The sequence below is a fragment of the Pleurodeles waltl genome, chromosome 1_1, assembly GCF_031143425.1.
Source record: "Pleurodeles waltl isolate 20211129_DDA chromosome 1_1, aPleWal1.hap1.20221129, whole genome shotgun sequence".
In the NCBI taxonomy this organism is placed as follows: domain Eukaryota; kingdom Metazoa; phylum Chordata; class Amphibia; order Caudata; family Salamandridae; genus Pleurodeles; species Pleurodeles waltl.
This window is the reverse complement of record NC_090436.1, coordinates 293,467,798-293,482,562: the sequence shown is the minus strand read 5'-3', so window position 1 is coordinate 293,482,562 and position 14,765 is coordinate 293,467,798. Positions and strand designations below refer to the sequence as shown.

General features: G+C 46.5%; 1 protein-coding gene across 1 annotated transcript; it reads right to left on the bottom strand.

Annotated features, from left to right (window-relative positions):
- Nucleotides 1-11,645: 11,645 nt before the first annotated feature.
- HSPB3 (heat shock protein family B (small) member 3) lies at nt 11,646-13,680 on the bottom strand. The gene has a single exon (XM_069221924.1). It carries the CDS (start codon nt 13,641-13,643, stop codon nt 13,203-13,205), a length of 441 nt encoding a protein of 146 aa, XP_069078025.1. The 5' UTR covers nt 13,644-13,680; the 3' UTR covers nt 11,646-13,202.
- Between the last annotated feature and the right edge of the window lie 1,085 nt (nt 13,681-14,765).

Sequence of the window (14,765 nt, the reverse complement as noted above, 5' to 3'; positions counted from 1 at the left end):
CCGCCCTGATTGTCAACCCACTGTCCCACATTGTCACCCTGTCCAACCTTAAACTGCCCCTGCTCCACTTCCCACAGGCATTTGGACAATGCACCTGTGAAACTGATAGTCTGGACTCTGCCATGGACAATCCTCCACCATCACCCCTCACCGATTTGCAACCACTCATCCAATTTAGAGCACTTGAATAAAAACACTTATTGCACAAAACAATCTGGAGTCTGGCTGTGATTTAGAACAATTGTATTAGACATGACCGTGCCAAAATGTTCATTCACATTGTGATGGTAACAAACCGCTGTCACACAGCTGTAGTCCATGGGGAAACAAAGCAGATGTCACGCAGTGGGGCCCACAGCTCTGAAAACGGAAGGGAAAGTCACAACACAGTTACCATACACTGGGGGAAAAAGTCAGACAGTAGAGAGGTAGGAGTAATTAAGTAAATGTAATATGCCGGTGTCTACTCTTACCTGTCTGTCACTGAAAATACTGCTGTATTACTGTGTTCCTGTTCTCTATGTCGTCCTCTTCGGCTTCCTCCTCTTCACTCTCCACAGCTGCTACAACACCACCATCTGGACCATCCTCCTGCAGAAAAGGCACCTGGCGGCGCAAAGCCAGGTTGTGAAGCATACAGCAGGCCACGATGATCTGGCACACCTTCTTTGGTGAGTACATTAGGGATCCACCTGTCATATGGAGGCACCTGAACCTGGCCTTCAGGAGGCCAAAGGTTCACTCGATCACCCTCCTAGTCCGCCCATGGGCCTCATTGTACCGTTCCTCTGCCCTTGTCCTGGGATTCCTCACTGGGGTCAGTAGCCAGGGCAGGTTGGGGTAACCAGAGTCCCCTAATAGCCACACCCGGTGCCTCTGGAGTTGACCCATCACATACGCGATGCTGCTATTCCGCAGGATGTAGGCGTCATGCACTGAACCAGGGAACTTGGCATTAACATGGGAGATGTACTGGTCAGCCAAACACACCATCTGTACATTCATGGAATGATAACTCTTCCAGTTCCTGTACACCTGTTCACTCCTGCTGGGGGGGACCAAAGCAACATGTGTCCCATCAATGGCACCTATGATGTTGGGGATATGTCCAAGGGCATAGAAATCACCCTTCACTGTAGGCAAATCCCCCACCTCAGGGAAAACGATGTAGCTCCGCATGTGTTTCAGCAGGGCAGACAATACTCTGGACAACACCTTGGAAAACATAGGCTGGGACATCCCTGATGATATGGCCACTGTTGTTTGAAATGACCCACTTGCTAAGAAATGGAGTACTGACAGCACCTGCACTAGAGGGGGGATCCCTGTGGGTTGGCGGATGGGTGACATCAGGTCTGGCTCCAGCTGGGCACACAGTTCCTGTATAGTGGCTCGGTCAAGCCTGTATGTCATGTCGTTCCTCCATTGTCGACAGGTCCACCAGCGGTCTGTACACGGGAAGATTCCTCCATCTCCTCGCATGTCCCAGCGGACGGTGCCTATGAAGGACAACAGCGAGAACAGAGTCAAGCAACCCACAGGTACGTAACCACAGCTTGCACATAGCACGATTCCCAATGCATTGAATGGCTTGTATGACTGTTGGTGCATGGCCTAGGTATGTGTGACGCAGTTGGTAATTAGGCCATGTGGGCCCTTGAAATTGAGGCTGCCTGACCTGTGAAGTGCGACAGTGGGATGTGAGGTCAATGCGCTGGTGTGGCACACCGCGGCGGTAGGCGGTCGAAGACCGCGGCGCTAAGCCGCATTGGTTAACATAGAACCCTATGGGTTTCAGGAGCCAATGACGATGTGCGCCGGCGGTCGCGATACGCACCGCCGCGGTACGCACCACCGCGGGCTGACCGCCATTTTCTATCTGCTTAATCACTCGATACCTGATCTTCGACAGGAGAGGACCTACACTGCAAGTGCTGCTGTGACCTCGGTCTGGAAGAGACAATGGCTCATGCGACTGGGGAAAGGGCCCCTGCCTTCACTGCGGAGGACTTGGAGAAACTTGTGGATGGGGTCCTCCCCCAGTATGCGCTACTCTACGGTCCTCCAGACCAACAGGTAAGTACACTGGGACCATGCTTAGTGGGCAATGCCTGGTTGAGTCGGGTGGATGAAAGATGGTGGGGAGGGGAGCGATTGAGGCATGCATCAAACGACAGATGAGAGCATGTGCCACATGGCAAGGGTGGGGATGGGGGGCCACTCACATCGAGCATGCAGAAGGTGATGACAATTTTTCTCTCCCTGTACATGTCACATAGGTCAGCGCCCACCAGAAAGTCGTGATTTGGCGTGCCATCGCCAAGGACGTCCGGATCCTGGGGGTCCACAACAGACGGGGCACCCACTGCCGGAAGAGGTGGGAGTACATCTGACGCGGGAGCAGGAAGACGGCGGAGGCTCTGCTGGGGATGGCCTCCTAACGTAGGAGGGGTGCCAGTCGTCAATTGACCCCCCTGATGTCCCGGATCCTGGCGGTGGCCTACCCCGATTTGGATGGGCGTGTGAGGACACCACAGCAGACACAAGGGGGTGAGTACAAATACATTCTGCTGACTTTGCACACAGTGGAGGTGTCTGGGTGGGGGAGGAGGGCTGTGGGTATCCTTAGGCCAGGGCGATTTCTGTAGGCTAGGCCCCTCCGTAAGGCATGTCCCTGTGCCCCCGCCCCCCACCTCTGTAGGGTGCCAAGTAGAGGTATCCATGGCCCTGTGTCATCTATGTGTGCAGTTGTCGTCCATAGGCTTGTAGGCCATGTCCCACGGATTGCGTAGTGGACCCCAAGTGCGCGGCGTAGTGCAGGGGGCTTCTGTGTCTGTCTTGTCCGCCAACGGTAGCGGTAATCCATGCACTCAACATGTATTTGTTTCTCCTCCCCCCCTTTTTTGTGGTCTTCCTGTTCATGTGTGCATTAGCATCATCAGGCGGAGGAGAAGTGGCATCGGAGCACGAGGGAGCTGCATCTCACATGGCCATGGCGGGCCATGCAACTGACTCGGATTTCACCAGTGAGACGGAGGGCGAGGGGAGCTCCACAGAGGGGACTCGTGATGATGTCAGTGACAGCGACTCGTCCTCTGAAGGGAGCTCCCTTGTGGTGGCGGCAACATCCGTGCCCCCCGCAACAACAGGTTAGCCGCCACCCAGCGCACCAGCACCGCTCTCCCAGCAGCCCCTCAGCCTTCGCCCCGTGCCCGCTCACCCAGGAAGGTGGGCATCTCATTCGCCCCAGGCACCTCAGGCCCTGCCCCTGTCACCCCTGCTGCCCTCAGTGAGGAGGTCATTGACCTCCTAAGGACCATCATTGTTGGGCAGTCTACGCTTTTGAATGCCATCCAGGTTGTACAAAGAGAGGTGCACCAGAGTAATGCATACCTGGAGGGCATTCATTCGGGTCAGGCTGCCCATCAGCGATCGTTCAACGCTCTGGCCTCAGCACTGACGGCAGCAATTGTCCCTGTCTCTAGCCTCCCCCCTCCAACTTCCTCCACCCAGACCCAATTCCCTGTACCTCTGCCTATCCCAGACACACCTACAGACCAGCCTGCACACACCTCAACACCCAAGGGAAGCTCATCCAGACATAAGCACCACACATCAAACAAGCATTCACACAAGCAACATCCACATGCAGACATACCAACACCCACTGCCTCCACTGTGTCCCCCTCCTCCTCGTCTCCCTCCTCCCTCCCTGTGACGTCTCCACTCACACTTGCATGCACAACATCTTCAGCCACTACGTCCATCACCAGCACACCCACCAGAACACTCCGCACATGTGCAGTCACCACCCCCACTACCATTTACACGTCCCCTGTGTCCTCTCCAAGTGTGTCTGTCACCCCCTCCTCCAAACTACACAAACGCAGGCAGCCACCCACCCAACAGCCATCCACCTCACGACAGCCTCCAGCCCAAGCACCTGCACCCAAAGACACCAGACTTCACACTCCTACAACCACATCCTCTTCCTCCACTCCCATACCCACTACACCTACCCGTCCCTCTCTTTCCAAATTGCTTTTCTTTTCCAAACTTGACCTCTTTCCTACAACTCCCCCACCCCGTCCATCTCATAAGACTCCAATCAGCACCTCAGCCACCACAAAACCGGGACCAGTGAAGACTGTTGTCCATGGACTGTGGAGTCCCCCACCCTCAAGTGCATCCAGTTCAGCTAGGAGCCTTGGCACGGCCAGCCCACCACCGGAAAAGCATCCTAAGATTGCCAGTGCCCGGCGTGAGCGACCAAAGACCCCAGGGACCAAAATCCCTACATTGGCTCCGTCAGGAAGTGAGGTGCCACCCGGCACACCGCCAAAGGTGGGAAAGGGCCACAAGCGTGCAGGGAAGGGTGGGAAGGGCAGCACGCCCGACAAGTCCGGCAGCAGGCCAGCTGGCCAGGAGGGCCCCACCAGCCCCATCCCAGGTGTGCAGGAGGACATACACAGGCCCAGTACTGCAGCCCAGGAGGGCCCCGCCAGCCACAGCCCAGCTGCCCAGGAGGGCCCCGCCAGCCACAGCCCAGCTGCCCAGGAGGGCCCCACCAGCCACAGCCCAGCTGCCCAGGAGGGCCCCGCCAGCCACAGCCCAGCTGGGCAATGAAGGACCACCAGCCACAGCCCAGCTGGGCAATGAAGGACCGCCAACTCAAGCACTGCTGAACATGGCAAGGACTGCCAAGGCAAGCACCGCTGAACAGGGCAAGGACCGCCAAGGCAAGCACCGCTGAACAGGGCAAGCACCGCTGAACAGGGCAAGGACCGCTGAACAGGGCAAGGACCGCCAAGGCAAGCACCGCTGAACACGGCAAGCACCGCTGAACAGGGCCCTTCATCTTAAGCACCGCTCCGCTGGGCACCGCCGTCTCAGGCACCGCTGAACTGGGCCCTTCATCTCAAGCACCGCTGAACTGGGCCCTTCATCTCAAGCACCGCTCCGCTGGGCCCTTCATCTCAAGCACCGCTCCACTGGGCACCGCCGTCTCAAGCACCGCTGAACTGGGCCCTTCATCTCAAGCACCGCTCCGCTGGGCACTGCCGTCTCAAGCACCGCTGAACTGGGCCCTTCATCTCAAGCACCGCTCCGCTGGGCACCGCCGTCTCAAGCACCGCTGAACTGGGCCCTTCATCTCAAGCACCGCTGAACTGGGCCCTTCATCTCAAGCACCGTTCCGCTGGGCCCTTCATCTCAAGCACCGCTCCGCTGGGCACCGCCGTCTCAAGCACCGCTGAACTGGGCCCTTCATCTCAAGCACCGCTCCGCTGGGCACCGCCGTCTCAAGCACCGCTGAACTGGGCCCTTCATCTCAAGCACCGCTCCGCTGGGCCCTTCATCTCAAGCACCGCTGAACTGGGCCCTTGATCTCAAGCACCGCTCCGCTGGGCCCTTCATCTCAAACACCGCTCCGCTGGGCCCTTCATCTCAAGCACCGCTCCGCTGGGCACCGCCGTCTCAAGCACCGCTGAACTGGGCCCTTCATCTCAGGCACCGCTGGCCCATTGGCGGAAGGGGCAGGCCCGCATCTGTGTCGGGCAGGGCTGCACGAAGCACTCTGGGCACTAGTCCCCCTCCAGTACCAGTGGAGACTGTTATCCACTTGAGAGACTGTGGCTTTGCACTCCCCAGGATGGCACAGTGGGCAACCCACCCACTGTAGAGACTTGTGAGACTGTGGCTTTGCACTCCCCAGGATGGCACAGTGGGCAAGCCACCCACTGTAGAGACTTGTGAGACTGTGACTTTGCACTTCCCAGGATGGCACAGTGGCCATGGAGGCCCCTCGTGGATCTGGCGTCGTGGACTCATCTGGCTGAGGTGCCCCCCCTTCCCTTCCCCCTGAGGTGCCTGTAGTTTTCCTATCTGATGCCCCTGCAGTGTTCTCTCCGTTGGAGGCAGGTATCCTGTGTGGGCTTTGCCCATGTGTTTTGGCCCAGTGGCCCACAAACAATGGCTGATAGACATATCGGACTGGACAATTTATGTATATAAAGTTGTAGATGTGTGATATATTTTATACTCAGTCTTACAATACAATTCTATATTTATAATTATTTCCTTTTGCCTTTGCATTCTTCCGGGGGGTTTGGGGGTGTAACTGTGATGTGTTGCTATGCATTGATGTGTGTGTTGTAGTGGTTGAGGGTGAGGGTGGGTGTGTCGCATATGTGTGTCCCCGTAATTTTTTGCCTCCCCCTCCCCTGTGTCGTAGGTGCAGTACTCACCGTTGTCTTCTGCATCGGTGTTCGTGCTCCTGGTAGAGGAGCAGGAAGACAATGGCTGGTAGGATGTGTAGTTCGGGTTCCATGCTGTCCAGATTCCTCGTGGGGTGTATGGAGGTGAGCGTTTTCCGTTTGCAATGGCTGTTTCCGCCGTGTTTTTATCGGCGAGGCTACCGCCCCGGAAAAGGTGGCGGATTGGTGGGTTGTGATAGGGTGGGCGGTACATTGTCTCCCGCCTGTCTGTTGGCGGTGACCGCCACGCTGTTTGTTTGTCCCGCCGTGGCGGGCGGTGTGTTAAAGTGGCGGTCTCTGTTGGCGGTTTCCGCCAGGGTCGGAATTGCATTTTTTTTACCACCAGCCTGTTGGCGGTTTGACCGCCGCTTTAACACCGACCGCCAGGGTTGGAATGACCCCCTAAATGTCCTATTAGGTCACAAGGCATTTTATAGATAGATAGATAGATAGATAGATAGATAGATAGATAGATAGATAGATAGATAGATAGAAAGATAGATGGATGGATGGATGGATGGATAGATAGATAGATAGATAGATAGATAGATAGATAGATAGATAGATAGATAGATAGATAGATAGATAGATAGATAGATAGATAGATAGATAGATAGATAGATAATATATATATATATGTTTTTACATTCCCCCCCTTTCTATGTAGAGCTCCTGGGTCAGGCTTGTTTCCCCGGCCTTGACATACGCTGGCTCTGATTTTCACTTCATTAAATCCTGCACTGCTGCTTGAATGAGACGAGGCAGCACAGCAGGAATGTTTCAACCAGTGAACTCCTGTCCCAGGTTTCTGAGAGAGCCAGTTGAAAGGTAAGCCTCCACAAAATGGTGAATGATGTGCAGGTTCACCCAACCCTCTCTTAAAAATTGGGAAAATGTTTGGTTTAAGAAGAAAGTGTCAGGACCCAGGGACACTCCTTCAAACAGCGGGACTGTCCGGGCAAATCCCAGGACATCTGGTCACCCTTGTATGCTTCCTTTGCACAGTGTATTGTGCTGAGGGGCCCCATGGAGCTCGGGCCCCCCCGCACCGTGGGGTCTAGGGGGGCTACGTTTGTAAGAGCTTTCTACCACCGGTTAAGGAAAATTTGGAAACATGGCTACCTGTGAAGCTAACCGGTTTCTACAAATGTAGCAAATGCAATATGTGCAGTATAGCTCTGCACAAAACTCTCACTTTTAGCTTTAATGACAGTAAAATATATAAGATCCAGACTATGATCAATTGCAACACCAAATATGTTGTTTATATATTGTTGTGTGATTGTGGCAAAATCTATGTAGGGAGTACTATTAGATCCCTAAAAGAGAGGATTCAAGAACATATGCGTTCCTTGAGAAATAATGATCCTTTATCACCTATAGTCCGTCATATTAATAAAGAACATCTAACATCGGAGGTCCCAATGAATAAATATATGGGTATCAGCCACACCCCGTACACCCTGGCTGGCCTGGGAGGCAATCGAGAGATTGAACTTTTAAAAAATTAGGCTAGGTGGATTATTAGACTCAGGAGTATAGAACTGGGCATAAACTTGGACCATGAGATGCACCACTTTTTATAATGACATGAATTGAATTATCTATCTGTATGGATCCTGTACAGACTCGGATGAGTCTGTCTATGTTATTGAATATTTATGCCTGGTAACATCATGGAAAATGATCTTCTCTATAAATTGTCAAATGATGATTATATTTTTCTATGTCTTATTACACATTGGTATATTTTAAATCTTATATGGTCTCTATCCTCTCTACTATTTCACATCATTCCAGTTTTTCATATCCCAAAGATTGTGATACTAACAAGTATGTTTTGATTTAGTTATATGTTTTTTGTTTGACCACCAGAGCAATTAGTGGTTGATGATGGAACCTATGACTTTTGGTTTATATGGATAAATCAAATTGATTACATAAAGTTGCCTATTGCACGTACTTGTATTATGAGCTGCTACTAATAAGGTTGATTGATTTCTTACTGGTGTCCTAATTTGTTTGAATAGATTAAGTGATCAATTTTATAATGAATTACTATGCACAAGTTACTACTTTTCGTCTTCTAATTGTATATAGCCGATTCCAAAGTGGCCCCCATTTTGGAGTAGATTACTTAGGTGATATACGATTGATATGGGAATTACTTGTGCTCATTTCCAATGACAATATTGGTATATGTTAAATATAAATTGTCTGTTATGATTTGGGCGGATTAATACTTTATAAGTACAAGTTTTGGTGATTGAATTCTCACGCTGTGAATCATTCCACTTTTGAATGACTTACCAAGTTGGCTATATTTGCGGTATATGCTGTTCCAATATGGCGACCGCTAGTATCAGGAAGTTTTTGGATTTTTTTCATGACGCGTTAGAACGCGTCTGGTTTGAGTCTCCCGCTCCTCATAAGGAGTTGATTTTCGCATGTCGGGTTGATTGGCGGTCAAGACAAATGCCGGTCGGACTTGTGGTCGGACATAGACCAGTAAGGTTAATGATATTCACTTGTAATGAGAAGTATAGATTGCCATTTTGATAATTTAAGTATTATTGACGAGGAATAACATATTAATTATAACAATACACAATGTTGGGAACATAAATAAGGTCATCCATATTATATAAAATCAAGTAAGCGATGATTTTCAGTTTATGGTATTATTTTCCTGGATTTTGTATCCTTTACACTTGATTGGGTTGTTTTTTCGACTAATAAGTCATAGTACTTAAATTGGATTGCATTTTTAAGGATGATATATTAGGGTATGGCTGTCTGAGTCATTGCATATTATAAACAGGGGCGATGTCATTTCTCAGTGAACCTTAAGTCATAAATTAACATCACAAAGACTAGTAAGTAGTGAATTTGTGGAATCATTTAATGGATTTGGTGTTGATTGCTTTTGGAGTATTAGTTTACTTTGGACAGACATATCCAAGGCTCTATCACATTGTGGTAGGATACTAATTAGGTCAATTTTGTCTCCTTTTTGTCATTTTAGAATTACCCATGTGGGTTGCTTGAGGAACAAATTTGTACTGTCGGATATGAATCCCACATTGAGGGTGAGAAAAGGAAAAAAACTTGTTGAATACTGATATACCTCATAGGAAATATCCCTTATATGAAATATTAATATACAAGGTTGGTTTATAAACTTTGTTGGATATGGTTGGATTTGTTTGGGTATTTAAATATTCTGTAGTTTATGACTTTATAACAACAGACCTTCCTTCTATATCTTCAGTGGCCGTTTGGATTAAAATGGATTACTTCAATTGATATAAGGTACAATTAGTGACGCAATCTTTATTTTATGGGATATCACGTATATATAAACTATCAATTTTGCTATCTTTCTGAGCTATGGGATCATGAGGTTTCTCTCTTACAATGCTTTCCTCATTCTAATTCTTTTTGGTGTTAGGACACTTAAATAATGGTGTTTGTTTTTAATAGACACTGGGTTGTCACATGGTGTTTTTTAGGGCATGTGGTATTTTTTTGATGATATTTTATAACAATTAAAATATTGATAAAAAAACGTATTTTAAGATATGGTGACTTGAGATTTGGAGTTGGTTATTTTAAGTAATATTTTGTACTGTCTTTGGTTGATGTTACTATGGTATATTTAATATTGTGTTTCAGTGTTGCTATTTAATCAGCCTTGAAAAAGTCCTACAATAGGACGAAACACGTGTCGGCTGAATTCTGTCAACTTTTGCGAGAACACCTGCGGATGGAATACTTTTTTTGAGATATCAGTGAATAGGCTGGACTAGATATCAACATTTAACAATTTTTTTATGTGTTTCAATTATGATTACCAAGAATTGGATTTTGTAATGGAAATATTTGTGTTTAATAAATATAGATCTATATAATAACTTGCCACATACCTGTACATTTCTATCAATTACTGTTTTTTACTACATTTCATGGTATTTTGCTTATTCCTATTTTGATATACAGTGATTATTAAATTTGTTTGTATTTGTATTCCTGATAGTTAGGATCCATGGAACCATGTTAGTGTGTGCTCCATTAATTGTTTTTTTTTGGATATGAACTGGTCTAGTCTCTTTGCTATTCCAGGATACATACTTTGGCGACAGGTTTATCTTTAATGTTTGAGCACCATCTATGAACTCACGGAAATTTGTAGGAAGGTGAAGCTAGATTTATGTCATTGTTGCCAAACTTTTTTGAGTATTGTGCTGAGGGCCCCCCTGGAGCTCGGGACCCCCGCACCGTTGGGTCTAAGGGGGCTAATGTTACATGAAGGATTTTAGATTTATACATTCTCAGTTGGGAGTTGCACACTACAGAAACTCCACATGTGAGGTAACAAAAATATTCTTTACGTATTTCTTTGCTTCCCATGAAAATCGTATGAGGGACATGAAACTCCGCCCAGTTGTTCTAGAGTGGATCATTTACTTTTCTACCTACAGTCCTCGGGTAGGCGGCAGGGGCAGGGCATACAGGGGCAGAAAATAGGCCCGGGCACCAAAATAATGGTGGCCGCCATTGGTGAATTGGAAGGCTAAAAACTGTCTCATGTTCGGGGCAGTTTGGAACTTGTCAAAACACGCTGTATACGTGTTTTGCAAAGTATGGAAGACTCCATGGATATGAGAAAAATAACAGTAAAAATCGTCCCAGCAGACTATAAAACAGGCCCAGAAACAGCCTGATTGTCCTGTAGGCCAGTCTCAGCAAGCAGGAACACTGAAAATACAACCATGTTACTGAACATGCATATCATGTGCTTGTATGCTCGGTGGATAAGGAGGGCATGGGAAGACGACTAGCCTTAACATATGTAACAACAAAGGTGTATGAGTTAATAAACATAGCCTATAAATAAGTCTATATTGTATGTTGAAGTAGCAAATATTTTGTTAAAATTGTATAATCTTTCTTCAATAAGTTAATTAATAAGCATGCAAAAGTAACATTGTGCAGTAAATATTTAGTAAATATTGTGCAATGCTTTTATTTCCTTTTATACCACATTATGATTAAAGAATGATACCCTACTTGAATGTCCTTTTTTAGAAATTTTTGATTATCAGGACTCACCACCATAAATATGTGTCTTTATATGATTTTCTAGTTTCAATGTGCTGTAAGCAACCTGTGTAATTATTACCTAACTAAATGGTACTGAACTTAGTGACAACAACAGATTGAAAAGTTGAGTGGACCAAGGAGCGCTTGCACACAAACGCAGGCACGCACACACACACACATACACACTTTAACCTCTTGAAGGATCTTACATACAAAAAAATGACTTGTTACCATATATATATTTTTTTTAATCCAAAGTATATACTGATAAACATTTCAGGTATATTGTCTTGTCATCAATCCCACTGGTCAAATGGCCTTTTGTATTTATATCCACTGCTCAATCTTAACCTCATTCTGGATACTTTCTGGAAGCTACACCAAGGGAAATATGTATAAGCCCCTAGAGCCACCTTGCGTCACATTAATGTATTTTTTTCTTTACACCAATGTGGCCCAACGAGGCCAAAATCCTCGTGCCACTTTGTGACCCTTTGCGCTACATTATGCCTGCGCCAGGCCTAATGTATGTTATGGGGGCAGTTCCCCGTTAGGGAGGCCGAAAAAAATGGCGCAAGGAAATCTAACAGACTTTTTACAACACTTTTAACGTCTGCTCAGAACAGGCGTTAAAAGGGGGCTTCCATTATTTATAATGGGCCACTATGTACTCTGCAGAAGTAGCGCCAATATTTTGGCACTACTCCTGCAGAGTACATCAATACCATCATGAAAAATGACGCTATTGCCACCTAGCCTGCACCATGGTGCGTCATATTTTAAATATGGTGCACACATGGGGGCGGTAAAGGGTGCAAGAAAAGTGGTGCTGCACACAGTGCAGCGCTACGTTTCTTAAATATGCCCCATAATATGAAAAACCACCATACCTTTAATGAGTGTTTCTGACTGCTTCTTAAAAAAACACATTCCACGGACGGAGGGTTGGCATGCTTCAATGCAGTGGGGCTGCTAATGGTAAAGTAATGCTTCTGAAACAAGACTTCATTAACTGATGCAATATACTTTTGAGAATGTAAATCAGAACCTGAGATCTTTACCCATACTCTTCAAACCGGTAGCATAGCCTTCTAAGGATGAGGCTGCTCCATTACAAAGAGCATCTTCTCATCTTACCAAACTAAGAAATTTCTAAGTGGAATCCATTAACTATCACTGACAAACCGCGTGGGTCGACTACACACTGACTAAAATACGATATATTATTTATTAGTGAGCCAAACATGACCATAGTCAAGAGTGGTACATGCATCTGTGGTGAATAGCATAAAGAATCACACAAGGTAGTCACATATATTTACACTAAGTGTGTAAGGAAAAAAGTAAGAGCAGAAGTCAACCCTAGAAATAAAATCCTTTACCCTTTCATGATATATAGCACAATAGAAGTAATTTCAAACACTACACGTCCCACAAAATCATTCTGAGACACTGGTTTAGTAGTTGGTATGAACTGGAAATTGTATTCCGAATCTCGGTTTCTGTAGATGGCACTTACAGGCCCAAAGTACACTGAGCTCATAAATAAGTCTTACATATATGTATCGGATAGTTTAACTTTATCGTTTTATTCCATTATGAGTTCAGAATAATGTTAGACGGGAGCAATATATGTTTAACTGTTAGAAATATCGGTATTTGCATTTTACCAGAAGTAAAACTCAGAAGTATAACTCGATTTGCAAAGAAATGTAACCTAATATATTTTCCCCACTGCTTCAGGAACGAATCCACCATGCAGGCTCCGGTGATTATTGCTCCATAAATCCTACATTAAATCACACTCCAGATTTGAAGGAATCTAGCTTGCACAGCAGCCAGGCGTTATACGCGTTTTTTGAGCTCCACACACAGAATGCCGTCGTGGCACAGGACAGCGGACAGATCCCTTGTTCGAACGCCATGAGGTAGCTTGTATGTGCGTGTGAAACGTCTGGAAATAAACCCGTGCTCATCCATACGGCGGCCATGTTGAGCCTTGACGACGAGCCAGCCTTCGAAAATCTGAATCAAAATGTCTTCAGGACGAAACTGCACCACATCCAGAAGTATGTGAAAGTGCGCCTGTCCCTCTAGGCCAGTCTTCTCGAGTTCTGATGCCACCGCCTTGACTGCATTTTGTTGCTTTCCTCGATTGCCCACCGAAGGGCCTGGCAATGCAAACAGAGAGTGATCCAGCGTGTGCTCTTCTGGAGGTTTGGTGGTAAAGACGTAGCTGTAGCGTGCCGGTGTTTCCACCCAGTGTCGTACAGTCGAGCCCTCCATTTCCAAAATGCTGCAAGCTGCGAAGTCCTCACTCGGGCTCTTAGCTTCTGCAGCCTTCCAGCTGTCGATTCAGTGTTTTGTTTCAATACCGGCTTAGCTCCGGGCTACTTTTAGTTAGATTCCGACCACAATACATTCTTGTGGCTATTTATGAACATATTAAACAAGCTCTATTAATAGAACACAATATAGGGCTTACTGGACTGGCGGCACTCTGCTACCCTGACTCTGGTCCCATTTACAAATTCATTTGAACACCTTGTAGTAATATCTTCTTATTACACTCAGTATTTGATCCTTTCAGTACTTTTCCTCAGCACTTTATCTTGTTGCTATTTAATAATAAATATGAATATTCCATGGAGTGCTCGGTATTGCACCTTTCGTTGCATCTCTGCCAGTCGACCTTCTCGTCTCACTCTACAGATGTCTAGTGACTGATAAGTGTAGGACTTGGAATGGGATCATTGATAGTACATATGATGGTGTCAGTCACTATTGCTTTCTTGTCTCTTTAGACACATTTATTGTCAAAGTATATGTTATTGTCTGCTAATGCTAAAAGCTCACTTGTGCTTGGTCTTCCATCAACTAAGGCTTTGGATCTGATGTGTTTGGGCTCTTTTTGTAAAACCCATTTGAGAATTGCATTCTCCATGTTCTATATTTAGGTACTCACACATTTCAAATGTATCATTGTTCATGATTTGTGATTTGTTTCATCACAATTGCTTAAATTTTATAATGATACAGAAGTTTATTAATATTGACCCTTGTTTTTCATCTTCTTTTCGTGTTCTCTATAATACGGTGGGTTTAGCATAAATATTCAGTTCCCATAAGCATGGGGCTCTTCAACTCTGCAAAAACTCTTTTGAGACGTGTCCATCAGTGCCTCTAAATCCCCACAGAATTCAGATATTATTACTTAGCTCTTTAAGCTATTTAGTAAGAAGTAGCCACCATATCAAAGATATGAATTATTTGTGCCCATTTCAGTAATGCAGATTGGTTCATGGGTTACATGACAGGCCAAAAGCCTATCAGTTGGGTGTCAAAAAGCCATTGTTACTTGTAAATAGATATCTGTACTAGACCTATGGTCCTTCTTTGCAAGCTAGA